The sequence below is a fragment of the Lepus europaeus genome, chromosome 16 (genome assembly GCF_033115175.1).
Source record: "Lepus europaeus isolate LE1 chromosome 16, mLepTim1.pri, whole genome shotgun sequence".
Classification (NCBI taxonomy): domain Eukaryota; kingdom Metazoa; phylum Chordata; class Mammalia; order Lagomorpha; family Leporidae; genus Lepus; species Lepus europaeus.
The window spans coordinates 40,874,634-40,901,934 of record NC_084842.1 but is presented as its reverse complement, the minus strand read 5'-3'; the positions used below and the strand labels follow the sequence as shown (position 1 = coordinate 40,901,934).

Below are 27,301 nucleotides of genomic sequence, written 5' to 3'. Positions count from 1 at the left end.
AACAATGACTTAACAGCATTCTTGTGCTTAGCTTGGCTTCAATTTTACGTTTGTGTGATTGTTTAAGGTCTGCTTGCTCCCTGCCTCCACTTTACCCTATCAGTCTACGAGCTCCAGGAAATCAGGGTTTCTTTTTCTTCTCCTTACCATGTACTGCCCGTGATTAGTGGTGGCTGAGCTATAGTAACAAAGAATAAATATTCATTTCATGAGGGGATGAGTAATCTGAATCAATGAAAACTTTTCCTGAAAACATCGCCTTACTTCCCCCCCTCTGCCCTACCCATCTATCAAAAATTTCTAAGGAAAAGACTTCTGATATGTGTTTTAAAAAATCTTTAAGTCCTACAGATGATACCATCTCCATTTTGATTACTAGCCCAAGAATTCCAAATTAATAAGTGGTAATTACTCACTGAAAGCATACTAAGAAAATAGTTGATAGACTTAACACTGCAAATTCAGTTATACAGTGAAAATAAAGTAAGAGATAAATGACAAGGAAAGGGAGGCACATCACAGAAATGTGATCAAAAGCCGCAATTCCCAGGCAGCACTCACTCAACATATTTCTCAACAACCTTCCCTGATTACAGCCCAGCGTAAAGACTGGTGACGCTGAATCGTTAAAGAGATATCCCGATTTATTAGTATTTACTTACTATGTCCAAAGTACTCAGAGCCAAATCGGTAAGATGGGGAAATCAACAGAAGTACAATACATATTTGATTTCCTTAATTAGCTAAATGGATGAGAACACTACATGGTTTCTCACAAGCTTACAGTGTAGCTTAAAGACAAAATCACCATAAAAGAACGTTAATTATTAAATTCTTTATTTAAGAATAATAGGTCAAATTAGGACAATAAAGCTTGAGAAAAGGTTTCAGCACTGGAAGGTACAACTCTTGAATATCCAGAATAGTCTTCTGCCTTTCTTCTGGTTAACAAAAGCATGTAAATTAAATGATTTCTCGGCACAAATTACTTCTTCCCCTCCAAAGAAATTTACAATAATTCTAACTCTAAAAAAGTTACAAACACTCTCATCTGAATATGAATAGAAGTATAAAAGGAACACAAATTGTAAAACCTTCAATGCAAACATTTTAATACATTGGCTTTAACCATTTTTTTTCATGCTAAACACAGGCTGGATTATGTGCTCTAGGAGTCAGATAAGAGAGATGTCTTAAGAAGTCTGAAGTTCTTGAGCCTCTGTAAGGCAGCAGCTAATTTCAGAAACAGAATGCAAATACTACCAGGTCAGGGGAGGGTACTATCCACACAGTGGTCAAGACACTGCTTAGGACACCTATCACCCATGTCTGAGTACCAAGATTCAAGTCCAAGCTCTGCTTCCAATTCCAGCTTCCTGTTAATGACAGCAGATCCCTGCCACACACACAGGAGATCCACTTGATTTCTGGGCTCCTGGCTTGAGCTTGGCCCAGCCCCAGCTGTTGGGGCATTTGGGTAATAATCAGCATATGGAAGTCTCTGCCTTCTTGTCTCCTGTCTCCTTTCTCTTCTACCTCTCTTTTTCTCTCTGCCTCTCCCTGCCCTTTCAAATAAAAACAAAAATCTTGGGGAACTGGTGCTGTGGCATAGAGGGTTAAGCCACCACATGCAATGCCAGCATCCTATATTGGCATTGTTTTGAGTCCCTGCTGCCCCACTTCCAATCCAGCTCCCTGCTACTGAGCCTGGGAAAGCAGCGGAAGATGGCCCAAGTGCTTACACCCCTGCCCCAACATGGGAGACCCGAAAGAAGCTCCTGGCTCCTGGCTCCAGCCTGGTCCAGCCCCAGCATTTACTCCATTTGGAGAGTAAACCAGCAGATGGAAGATCTCTCTCTCTCTCTCTCTCTCTCTCTGTATTCTGTATTCTGCCTTTCAAATAAATAAAATCTTTCTAAAAAATGAAAATTTTAAATAATTTTTAAAAAATCTACCAGGTGCATGGGAGTGTGTAAGAACTCACCTGGAGTGGAGCAGTGAAGGTGGACTTGACCCATTTCAAGATCTCTGCATGTATTCTACTAGTCTGATATAGGCTGAGGGAAAGGTAGAATACTTTTAAAAGGCTATATTTCTTATTTTAAAGTACAAATGCATACACTTAAAGGCTAGTCTATCTTTATTTTAAAAATTATTTTTATCTGAAAGTCAGAGTTACAGAGAGAAGGAGAGACAGAGAGAGAGATCTTCCATTCAGTGGTTCATTCCCCAGATGCCTACAATAGCTGAGTCTGGGCCAGGCCGAAGCCATGAGCTTCATCTGGGTCTCCCAAATGGGTGGCAGGGGCCCAAGGCCTTGGGCCATCTTCTGCTGCTTTTCTCAAGCTATTAACAGGGAGCTGGACAGGAAGTGGAGCAGCCAGCGCCCATATGGGATGCCAACATCATAGGCAGCAGTTTTACCTGCTACACCACAACGCTGCCCCTACACACATCTTTAATCCACATTTTAGTGTTCCTATGTTCAGTGCAATATGCTTTCTTACTAATCAACAATCGAATCAACTCCTCAGTGATGACTGGAGAACAAGAAGTATCAAGAGAAGGGAACTCAAGCCTGGGTAGAACACCATAATGAAAACCACAGCCAGCCAAAGGTCAGTAGATGAGACAGCTCTGGACAAACCTCCTATTCTAGAGCTGCATAAATAAATCTCCTATCTTAGAAGCTCCACATTTGAAATGATTTTGAGTGGCGCGTCTCCTCTATATGCCTGGAACTCACACTACCTGATAAATTCATTAACATGCCTTGCATTTAGCAGACAATTTGCCTAATATTAGTAATTTTATTCACCCATAACCTTCTTACATCCTGGACAGATTAATCTATATTATTTCAAAAATAAATTTAAAATGACATGTCAGGAATCTTGATTTAGAACCTAGCTCTGATATTATTACTTTAAATTTATTGGTATATTCATATTTTTGCACTTTCAACATAAAATTGTTGGCTTAGATAAAATAATGTTCATCTCCAAACAACACATAAAAAGATTAATTTTTAAAATGAATGATTTAAAATACTTCTCAAGTAAATAAAAATCAATACAAATCCAGTAACAGTGAAAATATCACACTATTTCCCACAGGATTTCAAAGCAAAATAAATGCTGATAGTTTATATTCAGTTAGTCTTTACCTCTATTCCTAGGCAAATACTCTCTTTAAAGACTAATTCTGTAACTATTTCTTGTAAAGACATTTAATTCACTGTTATTTCATATTTATTTTAGGTTATTGTTTATTATACTTTTTTATAACTTTCTAAATTTTTAGGTTAAAAATCATTAATATACTTAATACAAAATATCGTTAACTTTTAAAATGGTATTTTTAAACATTTATTTATTTATATATTTGAAAGGCAGAATTACAGACAGTGAGGAAGGGATGGCAAGAGAGAGCTCTTCCACCTGCTGAGTCACTCCCCAGATGGACACAACAGCCTGGGCTGTACCAGGCCCAAACCAGGAGCCGGGAACTCCGTACAAGTCTTCAACCAGACAGAGCCCAATCACTTAGACCATCTTCTGCTATTTTCTCAAGCTCTTTGGTAGGGAGGTAGATGAAAAGCAGAGCAGCCCGGACTTGAACTGGCACTCACATGGGATGCCAGCACAGCAAGCAGCAGCTTAACCACCTACACTACAACACCAGCCCCGAAAATGTTATTATTTCTTACATTAAGTAGCTGACTACACTGAAGGTTTTTTTTTTTTTTAGTCTCATTGTACTTTGTTTCTCATCTCAAAGTTATTGTTTTTTATACAATGACATCAGTAAAAAAAAAAAAATGAATAGTTGTAAAAGATTCAGAAAGTCAAAAGAAAAAAATACATACATATGATTCCAGCACATTAGAAAACTATGGTATTTGGCATATTTTCTCTAGGGCTTTCCCTGCTTTTTTACATGTATATCTAGATTATACTATAAGCACTTTTGCATTCATTTTCAATAAGCATTTTCCATTGTAAACACTTTAATGTTATACTTAGTTTTTTATGGGTAAAAAGCGATTTTCAAATTTCAGGAGGTATATGCAGCTCATTATTGTATCAAATGTTAAAACTTTAAGGTAAGGATTAATCCTCATCACCTTTGAGAATTTCTGTTAAAGAGGTTAACTGATACCACACTTAATTATTCAAATTATTTTGCCCAGTTGCTTAATCAAGAATAGTATCACTCTAAGAAATCAATTTTCAATTCATGTCTTACCCTAACTGGTCCTAACTGCTTCAACCTGTATAAAAATTGACTGCCTAAGCATATGCAAAAGGAATACAACATTCAGCTTTACTAGGGTTGCAAAGATACGGACAGCTAATCAATGTCCTGCAAATACTCTTCTATTTTGGCAACAGCCCAAAAAAAGGTTAACTTACAGAAAACTCAGCCTAATATAATGAAATAATTCCTCATAATTAGGCAATATAATTTTTCTTTTCAGGCAAAATATATAAATACCACATATCACTTTCAAAAGTCTTGTTATAACCTATAAAATAACCAAATAACCAAAAGTAGATGATACACACCCTTTAGAAAACATTTTCCTTTTTAGATTTTTTATGAAAAGAAATCAACATATGTAGCATCAATAGGTTTGATCAGCAAATGTCACTCTTGTAGGCTTGATTATCTCATCAATGGCCAGATATAGACAGATAACTACCATGATAGCTGAATAACCTATAAATTATATTGCAAGTTGTAAGCCCCCATCCACTACTAAAACATGCCCTGTAATATATGGTGACTCTAAAAGAAATACAATCGCATGTGCCACCTCAATAGTTTCTCCAAACCTCCCAAGAGGAATATTTTTCTTTAAATGCTCTTCTTTCAAGTCTTTCGTCATATCTGTGCGAACAAATCCTAAAAGAGAAATGGTTATTTAGTTGAAAAGAGTAGAGACTGACACATCTGCTCAATTTAAAAATGAAAATGAACTTGCCCCTGAAAATGTGAGTGTATCAATAGACCTTGTTTAGGAAATACAGTTTTGTTAGCAATCAAGTAAATAAGTCTATAATTATATCCATTTTAACTCATTGAACATTTACTGAATACTGGCCCAAATCCAAGCAAAATGTAGGTGGATGGATACAAACATGAATAAAACTAAATTCCATTCCTTAGGGAACTCATAATTTATGAACCAAACAGTCACTTGCACACCCAGTCATGAGACAACCAAGTCTGGTGAACAGCCGAATAGGGATATATACAAAATACCACAGAAATCAGTAACTTTTCTTGGGTGAGTATGTAAGAGTGAGAAGCAGTGTCAAGGGAGGAAGACAATCACATGAACTGATCTGGCAATTGTGACAAAAATTCGTTCCACTTGCTACAGCTAAGTTAGTTAACAATTAGAAAGACTAGTATTTCCAAACCATAGAATAAACAACTTCATGGCCCTGTCAAATTCTGATTCAAGTATACATAGAAAATTCAAAATGAAATAAGGTATCGGTGTATACAATAGAGCTTGCAGACAACATGTGCTAAAGTTGTATAGTTTGAAAAGCCACATAAAATTACGCAAACAATTCTAAATAAGTCTAGATAGATATATGCCAGGAAGAAGTATAGTTTTATATGAAAATCTCCTAATTTGTATCTGAGACATATAAGTACGTATATTACTTATAAAATATTTAACCCATATAACCAGTATTCTATACACTATTCAATTATCTTTTCAAATAAAGGAAATGGGACCACCATTGTTGTATAGCAGGTAAAGCCACTACCTGCAACACTGGCATCCCATATGGGCGCCGGTTTGTGTCCAGGCTTCTCCACTTTCAATCCAGCCCCTGCTAGTGGAATAGGAAAAGCAGCAGAAGATGGCCCAAATATTTGGGCCTCTACCACCCATGTGGGAGATCCAGATGAAGCTCCTGGCTTCTGGCTTCAGCTATGCCCACCTCTTGTGGGCATTTGAGGAGTAAACTAGCAGATGGAAGACCTCTCTCTCTACCTCTCTTTCAAATAAAATAAATCTTTAAGAAGAAAAAAAAGCAAGCAAAAGTTTATCCCATGGAATAATTAGAAAAAATTTTTAGTCAGTCCAAGGGGAAAACATTTGCCATAGTGGTTAAGATGCCACTTGGGGGGCCAGCACCGTGGCGCAGGTTAATCCTCCACCTGTGGCGCTGGCATCCGATATGGGTGCCGGTTCTAGTCCCAGCTGCTCCTCTTCTGATCCAGCTCTCTGCTGTGGCCTGGGAAAGCAGTGGAAGATGGCCCAAGTCCTTGGGCCCCTGCATCCTCATGGGAGACCGGGAAGAAGAGCCTGGCTCCTGGCTTCAGATTGGCACAGCTCCGGCCGTTGCGGCCATTTGGGGAGTGAACCAATGGAAGGAAGACCCTTCTCTGTCTGTCTGTCTGTCGTCTCTCTGTCTGTAACTCTACCTCTCAAATACATAAATAAAATCTTTAAAAAGAAAAAAAAAAAAAAGAGATGCCACTTGGAACGCTCACATCCTATATCAGAGTACTGGGTTCAAATCCCTGCTCGGCACTCCATTCCAGCTTAATGCACTCCCAGGAAGGGTGAGCAGGTAATGGAGCAAGTGGTTGGATCACAGCCACCCACTTGACAGCTCAGACTGAATTCCTGGCTTCTGCCTGGTCTGGCTCAGCCCTTGCAGGCATCTGAGAGGTGAACCATGGGATGGAAGATCTCTTTCTGCCTCTCTCTGCCTTTCAAATAAATAAGTAAAAATCTTTTTAAAAACATTAAGGTCATGAAAAATAGATGGACTACAAGTTAAGACATGATACATGAAGTTTAATGTGCAATCTCAAAAATATAATTTTCAAATTGGATTATATTACAACTAAATCAATTATAAGTCCAACTATAAATCAACTTAAATGCTCTGTCATTTAAAGTACTTGACAGATGTGAACTAAACACTGAAGTAAGAATTAACATTAGGGGGTGAGCATCTGGCACAAGGGTTAAGATGCATGCCTCATCAGAGTGCCTAGACTCCAGCCCAGCTCCACTCCTGACTCCAGCTTCCCTGCTAATGCACACCCAATGAGGCAGCACATGATGGCTCCAGTTCATAGGTCCCTCCCTGCCACCCCTGTGGGAGACAAGGACTGAGTTCCCAGCTCCCTGCTTCAGCCTGGTACAGCCCTAGCTGCTGCAGACATCTGAGGTGGAAAAATTTAACTTTGCTTTATCTTAGGTTTTCAACTTAGAAATATTTTAAAAGTTTTCTTAAAAGTCTTATGGAAATAGAGTTTTCTATGACAGTTACGGTTTTATCAGAAAAACTGGAAGTAAGCTGAAGGTCTTTCAATAAGCAATTGGTTAATTAAGTCAAGATAAATTTATTTAAAATATGCAGATATTTTAAAAGATGCTATAGATGGGGCCGGCACTGTGGTGCAGCAGGTGAAGCTGCCACCTGCAGTGCCGGTATCCCATATGGGCACCGGTTCATATCCCAGCTGCTCCACTTGCAATCCAGCTCTCTGCTGTGGCCTGGGAAAGCAGTAGAAGATGGCCCAAGTCCTTGGGCCCCTGCATCCACATGGGAGACCTGGAAGAGGCTCCTGGCTCCTGGCTTCGAATTGGCACAGCTCCAGCCGTTGCAGTCATCTGGGAAGTGAACCATTAGATGGAAAACCTCTCTCTCTCTCTTTGCCTCTCTGTGATTCTGACTTTCAAGTAAACAAAATGTTTAAATATAAAAGATTCTATAGATGCTATATTTAAATGAATGAAAATTACATAAAAAAGTTACAAATGATTTCAGTTATACCACTACTAAAAACAAAATGTATACTAATGACTGAAAAAATATATCAAAATATTAATAATATTTTGTAGACAGAATTACAGGGGATTTAGTGAACAGAATTACAAGTGATTTTTATTTTCTTCTTTGTATGTTCATATTGTTTCTAAACATTTACAACAGATATATACTAACTTTATATGCAGATAAGAAGTTATTGAAAAAAAAACACACAGTTCTAACTTCAGATGGTCTGTAATGAGGACCTGGGATAACACACTAATCTTGTGTTATTTGTGTGTTTCACTGTGAAGCTATATTGTGAAATATTATCTACTCTGCTATAAAATCTTACCATGTTCATTTTAAAAGTCAGCAACATTTCCTTTCATCCTTAAGAATAATGAGATGGCCAGAAGGAATTCAAGATAAAAGCAGCAGCAGCTGACACAAGACAGTGAGACCCAGCCTCTGCAGAATTTCAAGTGAACTGTAACTCAAACTTAATTACACCAAAGAGCCATCATCAATAGGCAACCCAAACATCCTAAGACTGCTCTCACACAGGTTCATGACTGCCAAAGTTAGCGGTCTCTTGACACACTTATTTTCAAAGGTGCCTCAGAGTCCCCAGGAAGGAAACTCACCTCACATTTGTTATAAAAGTTGAATGAATTAAAATTATGAATGCAATACGTAATTTATGGTATCTTCTCAATAAATTATCATTTATTCCAAGGTATTTTTTTAATTCTAGCAAACTGCCATAAAATATTTCTCACTAACTCCACAAACTCTCAAAAGAAAAATTAATGTTCCACTTTAATCTAGGAAAAATGAACTACAGTAGAAATAGTTTGCAAGAAACATCCTGTGGCTATGGCTTAGCAAATGTTAGGCTTGACTTATAAGTGACTCTGGTGGAGTTTTTTCCAAAGGCAGCATTTGGTGGTAAAAAGATGAGTAGATTAAGACACATTGAACTAAATTCTATTCCTGACCCAGTAGTACTATTAAAACTATGCTCTGAGGAAAGTTATGTACTATCTAAAATAGTATGGCTGTTTTTGTATCATAAAATGAATGAACTACGTTGAACAACAATACTACAATTCAGAAAAGTAAGGCTCATTAAGTAGTCTTCATGGTCTCCTAACTTCACTTGAAGTTTAGTGGGTTTCCCTAAAAGAACCCTTGGTTCAGAGGCCAGCACTGTGACGTTTTGGATAAAGCCACCACCTACAGTGCCAGCATCCCATATGGGCACCAGTTCTAGTTCTGGCTGTTCCACTTCCAAACCAGCTCTCTGTTATGGCCTGGGAAAGCAGTATAAGATGGCCCAAGTCCTTGGATCCCTGTACCCACATGGGAGACCTGGAGGAAGCACCTGGCTTCGGATCAGCCCAGCTCCAGCTGTTGCAGCCATCTGGGGAGTGCACTATCAGATGGAAGACTGACCTCCCCACCCCCTCTGCAACTCTGCCTTTCAAATAAATAAATAAATATTTTTTTTAAAATGTACCCTTGGTTCATACATTGGTAGGTGTGTGGATAGAATATCTCCAATCCAAACAGTAGTGCTGCTAATCTGAGTTTTAATCCAGGTTGTGCTAAAAGGAATTGATTTGTCCTTCTGGATAGATACTAGTTCTGATGTGTTTGCCCTCTTGGAAACAAAGGTAATGCAATTAGAAGGGCTTTTCACCCAGAACAAGGCATAGACGACAAACCTGAGTCAAGAAGACTTAGGCAGTGAGAAAAGTTCAAGAACAATCCTAATGTGATAGAAAGGTGACCTTTGACACATAGAAACAGGTTATGAAACCAAAAACAATCAAGGAAGTCATATTATAGATCAGATAAAAGCCAAAACCTTCAAGATTTTTAAAGGATCCTGTTAAATATTACAGCCTGGGTTCATATCTGCTATGGCCTGGTTCCGTGTCAGGCCAGATTTTACAAGACAGGAGCAATGTCTTCTGAGTCCAACACTATTACAAGGAGTCCAGAGCTGGAATCATGATGTTCAGCCACTCACTTCACATGGAGACTCTCCTTCCACCACTCGGGCATGGAAGGTAAGGACGTTATTTCATTAGAAGAAGCTTGACACAGCTTCTCCCCAGACTTACAAATGGATACTTAAACATCATCCGACATCTGCCAGCCATCACGAAACTCTACAATAAAAACCTAAAAGTCAATCACGTGAGAGAGGTCAAGATAAAAGAAAGGATAGGGCCAGCGCTGTGGTGCAGCAGGTTAAAACCCTGACCTGAGGCAACGGTGCCGATTCAGGTCCCGGCTGCTCCTCTTCTGATCCAGCTCTCTGCTGTGGCCTGGGAAAGGAGTAAAAGATGGCCCCTGCACCCATGTGGGAGACCCAGAGGAAGCTCCTGGCTACTGACTTCGGGTCGGCTCAGTTCAGCCGTTGTGGCCATCTGGGGAATGAACCAGCAGATGGAAGAACTCTCTCTCTGTCTCTACCTTTCTCTATAACTCTTTCATATAAATAAAAACTAAATCTCTAAAAAAAAAAGAAAAGAAAGGATGAACTTACTAATACTGGTTTTGTCTCTTTGGTTTTCGTGTTTGACATGGAGCACGTGAACATGTCCAAAGAGCCTTTCTCTCACTATTTGTAGTTTTTTTCTTAATTAACAGACTGTATTTTTAAAGTAATTTTAGGTTTAAAAAAAAGGTGAGCAGAAAGCAGAGTTCCCCCTTGTCCCATGCACCCTCCATTCTCCTCTATTATTCATATTTATCTTAGTTTGGTACATTCGTTACAACTGATGAACCAGCACTGAGTAAAGTCCATAAAGTCAAGTTTACCTTAGGGTTCACCCTTTAACTTGCTGGGTTCCATGGGTTTGAACAAACGTATAATGTCATGTATCCATCACTGCAGCAGCATATAGAATAGTCCTACTGCCATAGTCTGTTTTTAGCTTTTTAAAACTCATATATGTCTTCAGTATTCACATAAAAATGTGAAACTAGTCCCTAATGACATAATACTCTGAGTTCTATGTCATTTTATCTAAAGCTCATGAACCACATGACCCTCAATTTATAAATACCACAGCACTTAAAAGTTGATTTAAAAGATAAATCTGGGTACAGAAAATCTTTGAAATCTATAAATAGCCTATTCATCATATGCAATGTCCAAGAACTTCTTGAAGACTCCTTGTATGGTACCAACCCAGGGCACTACATTGGTATTTTGAGTTCTCTACGACATATGCTGGACCAGAGGGAAATACTAGCAGTTCTTAAAGATCCCTCATACCCATATTTGTGCTTATATTGCTTTCCTGTTTGTACTCTCACTCCATGGTCCCAAAGGACTCTTTCCCCCAACATTCTTTAACTTTTTTATAAAGTTCTGGAAATTGTTCTGTACTTTACAATGCCTTCCAAGCTAGGCTATAAAAATTATAAACTACCAGTAGGTGCCACTGTCCAACAAACCATGTTTGTATATCACTTGGGCAGTTAAAGGTTCCCAATTGGCCATAAAGCTATCACTCCTTAAATCAGTAAACAGATAACTGAAATGACATGCATTCAACCAACTTAGAACCAAGATATTTCTACTTTAGTTCCATACACATGACTGCAAAGCTCAGTACAATTTTTAAAAATATATGAACTCTTTAGGAACAGAGATACTCTACTCTGGCTCATAAAAATACATGGCTCATGTTCAATGAGAATTTGTATCTGATAACTCTAAAGGAAATGTACTTTTTTTAGCCACCTCTGACCAGCCATATAGTATAAATAAATAGTAACATATTGTTCCCTTATTACTGGGCTCCTATTTTAGTTTTCAACGTTTTTATAATACTCCTGCATTTTAGCCTGTCACCAGTATTAATTGTGAGATGCAGCACTATTGGATGTATCTACCAACTTAGATGTCCCATTCTCTAGTGTAAGTTTCATGGATCTAGAAATAGATAACTAAAATAACTCTAGACACTTTTCTAAGGGAGAAGAAATAAGGCGGTTGCCCAAAACTATATCAACATTTTAACCAGAACAAATTTGCATGTTTTATGTTCATGGAGGGAAGTGAAAAGAGAAATCAACTTCGTGCTAAACTGCACATAAGAACACCTAGAGAACATCTGCTGCCAAGTAGATGCTGTTGTACTAACTCAAATAAATGAGTCTTCGGGCTGCTCGCCTCAGGCCTGCTTTCACCCGACTCCCGGGGTCTGTGTGGTGACTCTTGCCCCCACCATGCTCCTCCTCTCAGAAACAATCCACTGCAACATTGCTGAGAAATCAACTGCAACAAAGTGGTGAACAAAAACCCCTCCAACTTAAAAAAGGGGGAGGGCCCAAACACATAAGGTACCCCACAGCAATAAATGCAGTGCTTCACCACATATCAAAACTAAAGTGCACATAACTTTCGAGCACTGGCAGTTCCATCCTCGGGACTGCACACACGTATATGCCAATGTGTAAAATAATCAATATATAAGTACTGTCATATTATCACAAGTTGTATCAGAATAAATTATAAGCAATCTAAATACCCATTAAGAGGCATCAAATTAAGTAAACTGACCCAGCTCCAAAACAGGTAATACTATCTCAGCCATTAAAAGTGATACAGGGGGCCAGCGCTGTGGCATAGCAGTGCCAGCATCCCACATGGGTGCCGGTTCATGTCCCAGCTGCTCCACTTCTGACTCAGCTCTCTGCTATGGCCTGGAAAAGCAGTGGAAGATGGCTCAAGTCCTTGGGTCCCTGTACCCACATGGGAGATCCCCAAGAAGCTCTTGGCTCCTGGCTTTCAATCGGCACAGCTCTGGCTTTGCAGCCAATTGGGGAGTGAACCAGCGGATGGAAGACCTCTCGCCTCTCTCTCTGCCTCTCTTCTTTCTGTGTAACTCTTTCAAATAAATAAATAATCTTTTTTTTTAAAGTGATACAGAAGTTAAAGACATCAAATATTTTGTGATCCCATATATATAAAATGTCCTAAATAGGCAAATCGATAGAGACAGAAAGTAACTTGCTAGTTGGCAGAACTTGGGGAGATTGGAGGGAAATGGAAGTGAATGGGAATGGGTTCAAGGATTTCTTTTAGGATAACAAAGGTATTTTTAAATTTACTTTTGTGACAGACATTTTGCCTAACAATTAAGATATCATTTAGGATGCCTGCACCCTCTAATAGAGCATTTGGGTGTGGAATACCAACTCCACTAATTCCAGCTTCCTGCTAACATGCACCCTGGGTGGCAGCAGACAATGACTCAAGTATTTGGTTACCTGCCACCCTCCCCCTGGGGAGACCTGGACTAAGTTTCCAGTTCCAGGGCATTTGGGAAGTCAATCAGCAAGTGGAAGGTGTCTCTCTGGCTCTTAAAGATACATACATATATACTTTACTGTGATGAACAATTCTGTAACTGTATTAAAAACACTGAATTATATACTTTAAGTGAATAAACAGTATGTATGTTAATTATAGTTCCACAAAGCTGTTATTTTAATTATTTTATTTGAAAGGCAGAGGGACAGAAATCTTCCATCTATTGGTTCACTCCACAAATGTCCATAATAGCCAGGGTCAGACCAGGTCTAAGCCAGGTGCCAGGAACTCAATCTAGGTTTTCCAAGCTTCAGAGACTGAAGTACTTAAGCTATCATCTGCTTCCCAGGTTGTAAATTAGCAGGAAGCTAGATCTGAGCAGAAGAGGTAGGAATTGAACCAGGCACACTGATATGCAATGTGGGTGTCCCAACTAGCAACTTAACCACTGTGCTAAATGCCCTTCTCCAGTGTTATTTTTAAAAATGAAATAGCTCGATTGAGCATGTCCCAAATTGTACATCTCCTCCCTCTCTTTTCCACTTTTATATTTAACAGGGATCACTTTTCAGTTAAAATTTAAATGGTGGAGTTAGAAATGTGCCAGGGGATTCCAATACAATCCCATCAAGGTGGCATGTACCAATGCCATCTCACTAGTCCAAGTGATCAATTTCAGTTCACAATCAATGGCTCTGATAGGTCTAAGAGTCAAAGGGATCACACAAACAAGACAAGTGTCTGCTAATACTAACCGATAGAATCAAAAAGGGAGAGAAGGATCCAACATGGGAAGTGGGATATACAGCAGACTCATAGAATGGCAGACATCCTAAACAACACTCTGGCCTCAGAATCAGCCCTTAAGGCATTCAGATCTGGCGGAAGAGCCCATGAGAGTATTGTAGGCATGGAAAGCCAAGACACCATGGAAAAGAAAAAAAAAAGAAGAAGACCTAAATGAAAGATCTCTGTGAGTGAGATCCCAGTGGAAAGAACGGGGCCATCAAGGTAGGAGGTACCTTTCTCTGAAGGGAGGAGAGAACTTTCACTTTGACTATGACCCTATTGGAATAAGATCAAAGTCAGCGAACTCTAAAGGCTTCCATAGCCCTGGCAACTCATGACTAGATCCTAGGGAGATTACTGACGCCATGAACAGGAGTGTCAAATTGTTAAGTCAGCAACAGAAGTCACTGTGTATTTACATCCCATGTGGGATCTGTCCTTAATGTGTTGTCTAATGTGCAGTGATGCTATCACTAGTACTGAAACAGTATTTTTACACTTTGTGTTTCTGTTTGGGTACAAACTGATGAGATCTTTACTAATTATATACTGAATCGATCTTCTGTATATAAAGATAATTGGAAATGAAAAAAAAAAACAAAAACCTGGTGTTAAATTGGAAATGGCATAGAAAATTAATTTTTTAAAAAAAATATTATGTAGGATCTCTGTCTTTAATGTGCTGTACACTGTTATTTAATGCTATAACTAGTACTCCAACAGTATTTTTTTCACTTTGTGTTGCTATATGGGGGCAAACTGTTGAAATCTTTACCTAATATATACTAAACTGATCTTCTGTATATAAAGAGAATTGAAAATGAATCTTTATGTGAATGGAAGGGGAGAGGGAGCGGGAAAGGGGAGGGTTGCAGGTGGGAGGGAAGTTATGGGAGGGGGAAGCCATTGTAACCCATAAGCTGTATTTTGGAAATTTATATTCATTAAATAAAAGTTTAATAAATGAAAAAAAATGCAAAAATAAATAAATAAATAAAAATGAAATAGCTCTAGAAGGAACAACATGGAATCATCTCCAAGATACATCATTCCATGAATAAAATTGAGGTATAGAGTATTATGATAGTCTAATAATATGTAGTTCTTAAATATGCTTATATATCTATACATACACACATGCATACACACTTTATTGGCTACATATGATATAGACAATAAACTTGTTAATGGTTGCTTTTAAGGAAAGTAACTGGATGTCTAGAGAAGATTTCATTTTATGCCTTTTTAAAACTTTTGAATTCATATAATATGCATTATTTATTCAAAACATATATTTTAAAGGCAATAAATGTATTACTGGTTCAATTTATCAAACATTCTTTTTCTCATGTTCAATATTTTCTAGCCAGTAAGATTTATGACGAGAAGTTTAAAGTACAAGTCGAGGGGACGGCACTTTGGCGTAGCGGGCTAAGCGTCCACATGCCATGCCAGCATCCCATATGGGTGCCAGATCGAGTTTCAGCTGCTCCACTTCTGATCCAGCTCTCTACTATGGACTGGAAAAGCAGTGGAAGATGGCCCAGGTCCTTGGGCCCCTGCGCCCACATGAAAGACCCAGAGGAAGTTCCTGGCTCCTGGCTTTGGATCAGCCCACTTCTGACCACAGCAGCCATTTGAGGAGTGAACGAGTGGATGGAAGATCTTTCTGTCTCTCCCTCTATCTGTAACTCTGTCTTAAAATAAATAGCTAAATAAATAGACCTCAAAAAAAAAAAAAAAAAAGTCAAGGGACCAGTGCTGTGGCACGGTGGGCTAAGCTTCCACCTGCAGTGCTGGCATCCCATATGGATGCTGGTTCTAGTCCCAGCTGCTACTTTTCAATCCAGCTCTCTGCTATGGCCTCGGAAAGCAATGGAAGATGGCCCAAGTGCTTGGGCCCCTGCACCCACGTGGGAGACCCAGAAGAAGCTCCTGGCTCCGGATTGGCCCAGCTCCAGCTGTTGTGGCCATTTGGGTAGTGAACCAGAGGATGGTTCTCTTTCCGTCTCTCCTTCTATAATTCTACCTCTCAAATAAATAAAATCTTTTAAAAAATAGTCAAGAATCCCTTATTCAATATGCTTAAGATCAGTAGTTTTTCAGATTTTGTAATATTTGTTTATACTTATGAACAAAGCTAACCCGAAAAATCTGAAATCCAAAAATGCTCCAAATGCCAAATCTTTTTTTGTTGTTTTTAAAGATTTATTTTTATTTATTTGAAACAGATAGATAAATAAATAGATAAAGATAGAGAGAGAGAGATCTTCCATCCACTGGCTCACTCTCCAAATAACCACAACAGCCAGAGCTAAGCCGATCTGAAGTCAGGAGCCAGGAGGTTCTTCCAGGTCTCCCAGGTGGGCGCAGGGGCCCAAGCACTTGGGCCATCTTTTACTCCTTTCCCAGGCCATAGCAGAGAGCTGGATCAGAAGAGGAGCAGCCGGGACTAGAACTGGTGCCCATATGGGATGCCTGCATTTCAGGCTAGGGCTTTAACCCACTGCATTACAGTGCCGACCCCCAAAACTTTTTTTAAAGGCTTATTATTTATTTGAAAGGCAGAGTTACAGAGAGGGAGAGGCAGAGAGAGCAGAGAGATCTTCCTTCCCCTGGCTCACTCTCCAAATGGCTGCAAAATGATCTCTAACATCCTCTCCTCAAGTCATTTCATAATTAGTGTAAAATTTAAAAGTATTTCATATATAACAGAAGGTACAAAGAATTTTTTTCTAGTCACCAGTTCATTACTTGATTCTGCACAATCATTTCTGAACTATTTTACACAGATGTCAATGATGACTACAAGCAATGGGCCGATTAATGGCTTCCTTCTCTATAAAACAAAAATCCTAATCAATAGAGCTTTTTAATAAGAAGTTTTCACTGACCTGGTGCAACTACATTCACTCTAATTTTCTTTCTTGCTACTTCTTTGGCAAGAGCACGTGAAAATCCAACTAATCCTCCTTTACTGGCGCTGTAAACAGACTGGCCAGAATTGCCTTTTAAGCCAATAATACTTCCTGGGGGGAAAAAAAAAAAACAAATTCAGATCAATTAATAAGATTTTTTGGAAATTCACACAATACATAAAATCAAACCAAAAATCCTAAGACCAAATTCTTTGCTAAAATTAGGAACTCTAGGGGCCAGTGCTATGGCATAGTAAGCTAAGCCTCTGCCTGCAGCACCAGCATCCCATATGGGTGACGAGTCAATTCCTGGCTGCTCCTCTTCTTACCCAGCTCTCTGCTTATGGCCTGGGAAAGTAATCAAAGATGGCCCAAGTGCTTGGAACTCTGCACCTGCATGGGAGACCAGGAAGAAGCTCCTGGCTTCCGATTAGATCAGCTCAGGCTATTGCACCATTTGGGGAGTAAACCAGCAGATGGAAGACCTTTCTGTCTCTCCCTCTCTCTGTCTGTAACTCTGATTCTCAAATAAATAAATAAAATCTTTTTTAAAAAATTAGCAACTTTTTATTTATTTATTTATTTTTTTAATTTTTGACAGGCAGAGTGGATAGTGAGACAGAGAGAGAGAGACAGAGAGAAAGGTCTTCCTTTGCTGTTGGTTCACCCTCCAATGGCCGCTGCGGCCGGCGCATCGCACTGATCCGAAGCCAGGAGCCAGGTGCTTCTCCTGGTCTCCCATGGGGTGCAGGGCCCAAGGACTTGGGCCATCCTCCACTGCCTTCCTGGGCCATAGCAGAGAGCTGGCCTGGAAGAGGGGCAACTGGGATAGAATCCGGCACCCCAACCGGGACTAGAACCCAGTGTGCCGGCGCCGCAAGGCGGATGATTAGCCTGTTGAGCCACGGTTTACTGATGGTCCTCTTCCCCACTTAATGCTGTATAATTGTTCAAACCTGGTAAATGCCACTCTTAGGATCATTGGTTACTATCCTCACTCTGTCTTTTATGACCTTGTCTAAATATGATCAGAGTTGGCAAACTTGGAAGGCTTCCATAGCCTTGGCAACTCATGACGACAGCCTAGGGTGGTTACTGGCGCCATAAACTAGAGTGTCAATTTGTTGGGTCAACAACAGGAGCCACTGTGCACTTGCTCCTCATGTGGGATCTCTGTCCTTAATGTGCTGTACATTGTGATTTAATGCTATAACTAGTACTCAAACAGTATGTTTCACTTTGTGTTTCGGTGTGGGTGCAAACTGTTGAAATCTTTATACTAAATTGATCTTCTGTATATAAAGAGAATTGAAAATGAATCTTGATACAAATGGAAGGGGAGAGGGAGCGGGAGAGGGGAGGGTTGTGGGTGGGAGGGAAGTTATGGGAGGGGGAAGCCATTGTAATCCATAAGCTGTACACTGGAAATTTATATTCATGAAATAAAAGTTAAAAAAAAATTAGCAACTTTAATCATTGCCATTTGAGTAATAAGACTTAAAAGAATCCCAGTCTGCTCCAAACACTAACAGAAAATAAGATCTGAAAAAAAAATGATATAAAATAAATGTCAGGGGGCCAGCGCTGTGACACAGCAGATTAACGCCCTGGCCTGAACTGCCAGCATCCCATATGGGTGCCGGTTCGAGACCCAGCTGCTCCACTTCCGATCCAGCTCTCTGCTATGGCCTGGGAAAGCAGTAGAAGATGGCCCAAGTGCTTGGGCCCCTGCACCTGTGTGGGAGACCTGGAAGAAGCTCCTGGCTCCTGGCTTCAGATCGGCACAGCTCCGGCCATTGCAGCCAACTGGAGAGTGAACCAGTGGATGAAAGACCTTTCTCTCTCTCTGCCTCTCCTCTCTCTGTGTAACTCTTTCAAATAAATAAATAAATCCTTAAAAAATAAATGCCAGGCAAGGGACTTACAAACTGACCCATTAAGTGAAAGAGACCCACTCTACTCTCTGAGGTTACACATGACATGAGTTCTGCAGTGTCATAAAAGGCTTCCTGGGGCCAGCAGGTTAACACCCTGGCCTTAAGTGCCGGCATCCCACATGGGCACCGGTTCGAGACCTGGCTGTTCCACCTCCGATCCAGCTCTCTGCTATGGCCTGGGAAAGCAGTAGAAGATGGCCCACATCTTTGGGCCCCTGCACCCGTGTGGGAGACCTGGAAGAAGCTCCTGGCTCCCGGCTTTGGATCAGCGCAGCTCCGGCCAGTGCGGCCAATTAGGGAGTGAACCATCAGATGGAAGACCCCCCTTCCCACCTCTCCTCTCCCTGTGTAACTTTGCCTTTCAAATAAATAAATAAATCTTTAAAAAAAGGCACCCTCGGCACCATGGCTCACTTCGTTAATCCTCCACCTGCGACACCAGCATCCCATATGGGCGCCAGGTTCTAGTCCTGCACCCGCATGGAAGACCAGGAGGAAGCACCTGTCTCCTTGCTTCGGATCGGCGCAGCACCGGCCGTGGCGACCATTGGGGAAATGAACCAACGGAATGAAGACCTTTCTCGCTCTCTCTCTCACTGCCTAACGCTGTCAAGTTAAAAAAAAAAAAAAAAAAAAAAAAGGCATCCTGCAGAATGAAGTGAATGCCAGAAACAGACAAAGTCTGATGAATTTTATGATTCAACAACAATAAGCATTCACTTCCACCTTAAAAGAAGCAGTTCACTTGAAAGCAAGTCTCAGTAAATTTGAAGTACTGTTAATCTAAATTGATACAGCTTCAATGATAAACTTTCTGTAAAAGAACAATTTCATTACTTCCAGTGATGTATTATAACTTTTAGGGCCTACTAAACATTTTTAAGTGACCTCCTTTAATGAGTATATAAGAATAACTTCTAACTCAAATATCAACTGTATGTAAATAAATGCTTGCAAAGCAGAAGTGAGGAGGTAATTTTCTGCGCCAGTGACTTGTGCTTATGATACAAGAAGTAATCAAGCACCTCATGAAAAATGTTTAGGAATTTTAGAAAAACATTCCAATTTTATTACAATCAAAAAGCCTAACATTAAAATATTTATATTATGTATTATATACTGGTTAATTGCAAAGCAAGAAAACTGAGAAGCACAGAGACAAAAGACATCAGTCTGAGGAAATGCAGGCAAAGAAACAGGTATTTGCAAGAAAGAGTTTTTTTTAAAAAAATGAAAGAAAAATTCAAGCACTGGAGAAAGGCCAAATAAGAAACTTTGGTTCATGCTACAAGCTATTGTTCATCTTCTCAAAATGTGGTAACTCCTGAAATACCAATGACATTTCTAGCAGTGTGCAGTAATCTTTTCTGTAATAAGATCCTCACGATTTATTTATACATTTTTTATTTACTTTCAGCACAATTCTCAAAGTTTGCATGTATTTGAAGAACTGATTTGGGTTTCTTAAATATACCTAGATTTGTTTTAGAATTAAACAAATACACTCTCTCATGTTACCAGGGACAGACATAGGTCTGTGTTTCAGCTTGTAAGAACCCAAGGTTATTATCTGGCTGTGTCAGAAGCCAAAGTTCAACTCATCCATTAATATCTTATTTAAAAAAAAATTGTTCTTTTTAATTCATGTTTATTTTCCTCTACTTTAAAGGCAGAGCAAGAGAAAGGGAGAGACAAACATCTTCCACCCACTGGTTCAACTCTCCAAATGCCTGCAATAGCCAGGGCTGGGCCAGGCTGAAGCCAGGAGCCAAGAACTCCATCCAGGACTCTCACATGGGTGGCAGGGACCCAAGTACTTAAGCCATCACCTACTGCTTCTCAAGCACTTTAGCAGGGAGCTGGACATGAAGAGGAGCAGCTGGGACTTGAACCAACATTCCAAAATGGGATGTGTACATGATAAGCAGTAGCTTAAGCCACTGCGCCACAATGCCTGCCCTATCCTTTACATTTTTAAAGCATAAATGTCAATAATGTCCTAAAATCCTCTTAGTTCACTAGTATTCTTTTCTCATTTTCAAAACTGAAAACACCAAATTCTGGCTTGGAAAGCCATTTCCTATATTAAAAAGAATATGTTCATTTCCTTTAATGGAGCAGCATTCCTCTTCTGTGGCCTTTATAAGGCATTATCACTTGAAAATAAAAAGCAGATGGTATGATGCTATTTTGAAATTAGCAAAGTAAGATTTCAGGTCATTGTGCATTTTAAGTTCTACAGTACATACGCCACGATTTATCTAACCCATGGGGCAGATAAACTGATGGCTATGGCTATTTACAACCATTCTAAAAAACTGAAATAGTTTAACTTCCTTTAAGAAATTCTCACTAGCTTTATCAGTGACCCATGCAACTGCTGTAAACATTCATTAGTCCCTCCTGTCTGTTTTTTAATTCCTTATAAATATTTGTACTATTACGGTTTCAAAGAAAAATTGAGATGTCCAATTCTTCTTGAAAAAACAAATTGCTGGCAAAAGTGGGGCCACACTGATGCACAGTAACAGCCTACGGGACCTGAGCAGTGTTGGCCTCTCCCATGCATACATCCTTCATACACTGAGCCCGGACACCTTTTTCTCATTTGTCATGTGGCCTGTATGGTCATTTTCTGAATACCTGATAGTGTCCTTCACTTAACATTTGCCTGACCTCTACAGGGATGTGAATTTGTGCTCCTGTTTTAATCATTAATCAGCTAGTTAAATCTTTTTCCATAAATAATACAAAGATAAATTCCATTTGTGTCTCTTATGTGAATAAATTCCAAGCTAATGGATTAAAACTTCATGGCACTACGGGGCAATCAGAAACTCAGAGATGAAACTCACCCACGTTGACAATGGACCCTCCCTGCTGCTGAATCATAGTCCTCATGGCAGCTCTGCATGTCAGCATGGACCCCAAGAGGTTGGTATGAAGCTGAGAGACCAGATCTTCAGTTTTTGTTCTCACTAAAAGACCATCCCTACACACACACACACATACAAAAGAAAAAAAGGCATGTAAGTAAGATGGAAAAAAAAAAAAGAGAGAGAAAAAGAAATTGAAACATAACATTCTGACCAAAAACAACCTAAGATCTGCTTCGTATCTTAGCTTGAACACCAACAGGGTCCCACTTTGAATTTCACTTGCAAGGCTCTCAAGTTAACAGCTGATAAGCCAGAAAGGATCCATTAAAAAATTTAAAAAATTAAATTTTTTTTAAAAAAGGATCCATGTAGAAGGCAGATTTCTACCCCCCTCAGCTATAGAAGCAAATACTTTTTTTTTTTTTTTTAAGATTTATTTATTTATTTGAAAGTCAGAGATACACAGAGAGGAGAGGCAGAGAGAGAGAGAGAGGTCTTCCATCCACTGGTTCACTCCCCAATTGGCTGCAACAGCTGTAGCTGCGCCGATCCGAAGCCAGGAACTGGGAGCCAGGAGCTTCTTCCGGGTCTCCCACGCGGGTGCAGGGGCCCAAGGACTTGGGCCATCCTCTACTGCCTTCCCAGGCCATAGCAGAGAGCTGAATCTGAAGTGGAGCAGCCGGGACTAGAACCTGCACCCATATGGGGTACTGGCACTTCAGGCCAGTGCGTTAACCTGCTGCACCACAGCGCTGGCCCCACAAATAATTCTAACTGCTGAAAGTATACTATGTAAACAAAACAGTTTAGCCTGAGCAACTGCCTTACTGCACCTTGTTTAGCAAGAAAATTAGTATTATCCTAAATATTTTCTCCTAGATTTATCATTAAAAAAAAATACTGACTCCATTAGTATTAGGTTCATGAACTGGCAAAACTTAATAGTTGGGCTGGCGCCGCAGCTCACTAGGCTAATCCTCTGCCTGCAGCACCGGCACCCCAGATTCTAGTCCTGGTTGGGGCGCCGGATTCTGTCCTGGTTGCTCCTCTTCCACTCCAGCTCTCTGCTGTGGCCCGGCAAGGCAGTGGAGGATGGCCCAAGTGCTTGGGTCCTGCACCCGCATGGGAGAGACCAGGAGGAAGCACCTGGCTCCTAGCTTCGGATCGGCACAGCACACCGGCTGTGGCGGCTGTTTTGGGGGTGAACCAATGGAAAAAGGAAGACCATTCTCTCCTTCTCTCTAACTCTGCCTGTCAAAAAAAAAAAAAAAAACCAAACTTAATAGACACAGAACTCAGAATGGTGGCTACCCATAAGGAAGTATTAACTGAGAAGAAATTAGGAGAGCCTTATCAAGTGCTGGGGAAGTCCTACTGCTCATATGGGTGGTAACTACAATGCTAAAATTGACCAAACTTATTTGACACTTATTATATATCTCAGTTATTGACAAAGATCATGAATTCACCAAGTTTTAAAATGCATAGTCTTGGGACTGTCTCTGTGGCATAGCAGTTAAGACCACTGCCTACAGCACTGGCATCTATGTGGGCACTGGTTTGAGTCTTGGCTGCTCTTTCAATCTAGCTCCCTACTAATACACCTGGGAAAGCAGCAGAAGATGGCCCAAGTACTTGGGCCCCTGCACCCACATCGGAGACCAGAAGAAGCTCCTGGCTTCAGCCTGGCCCAGCCCTGGTCATTGCAGCTATTTGGGGAGTGAACCCTCAGATGAAGATCAATCTCTTTCTCTCTGTCTCCCCTCTATCTCTGAAACTCTGCCTTTCAAATAGATTATTTTTTTAAAAATGCTTAGTTTTTCTTTCAGTTGTACATAAAACATAACTGTATTAAAATGCATACTTTCTTTCAATTAGAAATGTAACATAATTGATGTGTAAGCATATACTAAGCAAACACCTATCTGGGAAAAAAAAAAGACATTAGAAAGTTACTGAAACTTATGACCCACCTGTTAATACCAGCTGCATTTACCAGGAAATTCACTTGACCTAAGTGTTTCTCCATCTCTTCAAATGTATGTTGAACATCATGTTCTTTAGCAACATCACAGCTGAGTGCCAAATGATCTCCTACACAACGGGTCAGAATTACATACAAATTATACCTTCGTTTTCACATGTACTCCATACATTTGTTAAACATCATCTGTATGGCAGACTTGTGCTAAACCAAGAGATAAAAGTTCAGCATGTGATGAGCTCCCACTCTCAGACTCACCTACAGAAGCTGAGCTAAGGGTAGTGGGGATTTTTTGTTCGGTTGCTGTCTTGTCCTGAGCGTGAACTCCAATTTCTCACCATTTTTTAACTGCTACAAATCCACAATGGCACATTTAATGGCCATTACTCAAGCCTAACCATTAAAAGAGGAGATGGCAAATAAAGTTGTTAAAAAAATTATTAAATTATTAAAAGCAATTGTTGGCCGGTGCCGTGGCTTAACAGGCTAATCCTCTGCCTTGAGGCGCCAGCACACCGGGTTCTAGTCCCGGTTGGGGTGCCGGATTCTATCCCGGTTGCCCCTCTTCCAGGCCAGCTCTCCACTGTGGCCCGGGAAGGCAGTGGAGGATGGCCCAAGTGCTTGGTCCCTGCACCGCATGGGAGACCAGGAGAAGCACCTGGCTCCTGGCTTCGGATCAGCGCAGTGCGCCAGCTGCAGCGGCCATTGGAGGGTGAACCAATGGCAAAAAGGAAGACCTTTCTCTCTATCTCTCTCCCTCACTATCCACTCTGCCTGGCAATAAATAAATAAATAAATAAAAGCCTACAGCGCTATAAAAAAAAAAAAAGCAATTGTTAACTCTCAAAAATGTCCACTTTTCAAAATGTTTAAATGCCAAAAACATGACATTTGAAGGCAAAACAAAACATTCCCATTTAATAACAGAGGTGCTCCTGGACTTATGGTGTGGTCCCATGTGGATAAACTGAAAATATTCTGAACTGAAAATGTACCTAATGCACCCAACCTGCTGAATATCACAGCTTGACTCTGTATGGTACAGTTTTTTACCCTCGTCATCCCACAGCTGACTGGGAACTGACAGTAACTGCCGGATGAAGAGTACCATACCACCGACCACTACCCTAGAAAAAGTTCAAAATCCAAAATTTGAAGGAGGGATTCCACGGGATGTCTGTTGCGTCCTCACCATTTTAAATCTTAAAAAAAAAAAAAAGGTTAATAGGGGACTATCTGTACTCTAAAATGTTGGATCTGGGGACTGGTGTTGTGGAGCAGCAGGTAAAGCCACCACCTGCTATGCCGGCATCCCAAAAGGTGCTGGTTCAAGTCCTGGCTGCTCCACTTCCAATCCGGCTCCCTGCTAATGGCCCTTGAAAACAGCCAAGGCAGGCTGGGGTACCTGGGTCATTGCAACTATATGGCTTCCACCTGGCCCAGCCCTAACCATTGCCACAATTTGGGGAGTGAACCAACAAATCGAAGATCTGGCTCTCGTTCTCTAATTCTGCCTTTTAAGTCAATCAGTAAACCTTAAAAATATATTAAGATGTAGAATTTTTCAAACTGCCAATTTTCTGCCTGAACTAGCCATATGTGGATCCTAACGCTACACCCTCAGGCCTTTGGAAACACTAAGTTACTTGAGAAATCACATTCTCTAGGTAAAAATCAAACACAGCACACATAATTCAAAGCATCACTTTAGGCTTTCACAATTAAGACTTATTGGGATGGCCAGCACTGCAGCTCAATAGGCTGATCCTCTGCCTTGCAGTGCCGGCACACTGGGTTCTAGTCCCGGTCGGGGTGCCGGATTCTATCCCAGTTGCCCCTCTTCCAGGCCAGCTCTCTGCTGTGGCCAGGGAGTGCAGTGGAGGATGGCCCAAGTGCTTGGGCCCTGCACCGCATGGGAGACCAGGAAAAGCACCTGGCTCCTGCCTTCGGATCGGAGCGGCGCGCCGGCTGTGGCGGCCATTGGAGGGTGAACCAACGGTAAAGACCTGTCTCTCTCTCTCTCACTATCCACTCTGCCTGTCAAAAAAAATAAAAATAAAATAAAAAAAGACTCATTGGGCCCACAGCCACACTTGAACGCTCAGCCAAAGATTTTTAACCTCGTCCGCTGCACACGGATGTCCTGGGGTGACTAGTAAAAAGCTCTACTTTCTCTCTCTTGTCAGAATTGCAATGAACATGAGCTGCAAGAAACATTCATTGAAATGGGCCATAAAATCAACGTTATTTTAAACGTAGGAGCCAGCAGCAGGGACTCTGGCACAGCCGCACCTTGCGTCAGTGGCATCCCACATGGCAGTGCCAATGTGAGCCCCAACCGCTCTGCGCATCTGCCTGAGATACAGCAGGTGAGGGGCCGAGGACCTGGACCCCCGCCACCAACGTGGGGAGACCCGGATGCAGCTCTGGCTCCGGGCTTTCACCTGGCCCAGTTCCTGTTCCAGGCACTTGAGGAGTGAACCCGCAGATAGGTTACTCTGCCTTTCAGATAAACAAATCAACCTTTTAAAAAAATACAACAGCCACCAAAATACATCCCGACCTCTATTCTCCCCAGTGCCTCCCTGCCAGTAAAGGCCATGTACTTCTGTCCATTACAGTACCTAAAGAAATAGCATCATCTTAGTATCTTTCAAATACCCAACCCATTACCAAGACTGCAATTCGCTGAACCAGACTGATTCACTGTTAATAAGCAGAAAAAGGTTTAAGTGTGGATGCAATACAAGAATCCGGCCAAATTTCGATTGTCCAACTGACCCAAACGATGTTACCACTCATCAAAGTTTGCTTAGGGATGTAGGAAAGCCAGCCAGGCCTATCTCAAAACCGGCTGGGACTCAACAGGGGTTTCTCTTTGAAACACAGCTTTGTAGGTTCGCACAAGAGCACAAACTGCCCTCAGCAAAAAACAAGTAAGCCGTCCACACCTGGCCCGCCCACCTGTCCTGCTGGAACGGCGCCCGCCCAGCGCCCGGGAGCCAGTCCTACCAGACTCCTACCAGACGCCAAAACAAAGCCGCTTCTCACGGTTAACACGAGCCGCAGTGCTTAGTAGCGGGACCCTACAAAGACTGCAAGGTCTCAGAGAAAAACCCAAGTGCTCAGTCCCGGGCGGCCGGCAGCGGGCATTCTGAGAGGTACCGCGAGGCAGGCAGGGGCCGCCCGGGCCGCCCTCGGTCCTAGGGAGCACCTGCCGCACGCGGCTGACTCGCTACACCTGCGAGCGACCACCGCCAGACTCGCTCGCTTCTGGACTCCAGTCGGGTACCTACCGCCGAGCTCGGCGGCGGCGGCCTTGGCCGCTTCCAGATTTCTGGCGATGAGAGCCAGTCGGTAGCCCTTCGGGGCCATCAACTGGGCCACCGCCCTGCCAATGCCCCGCGAGCCCCCAAAAATCGCACAGACTTTGTTCATCTTGGACCCGGCAGTCGCAAACTCGGAGAAGAGAGGAGAGCTACCAGCTTGGCCCCTCTCAAGGTTGGCCCTCGGGCTTTTAAACAACCGCGGCTCCGGAAAATTTAGAAAGGTCAGATCGCTACAAAAACACCCCTCTCCACGCCTACAGCCTCCCGGTCTCCAGCGACCCAGGAAGCTGCGGACAAGCGCTTAACAACACGGCCAAAGCACGGTCAC

General features: G+C 41.4%; 1 protein-coding gene across 2 annotated transcripts; it reads right to left on the bottom strand.

Annotated features, from left to right (window-relative positions):
- Positions 1-858: 858 nt before the first annotated feature.
- On the bottom strand, positions 859-27,301 carry CBR4 (carbonyl reductase 4). Of its 2 annotated transcripts, XM_062213364.1 has the most exons (5): positions 26,941-27,301; positions 23,634-23,754; positions 21,637-21,773; positions 16,821-16,955; positions 859-4,908 (listed from the first exon to the last, which is right to left on the bottom strand). In XM_062213364.1, the coding sequence occupies exons 1-5, from the start codon at positions 27,080-27,082 to the stop codon at positions 4,730-4,732; spliced, it is 714 nt and encodes a 237-aa protein (XP_062069348.1). In that variant the 5' UTR covers positions 27,083-27,301; the 3' UTR covers positions 859-4,729. The 2 variants fall into 2 exon arrangements, with proteins under 2 accessions (XP_062069348.1, XP_062069349.1); XM_062213365.1 differs by lacking the exon at positions 16,821-16,955.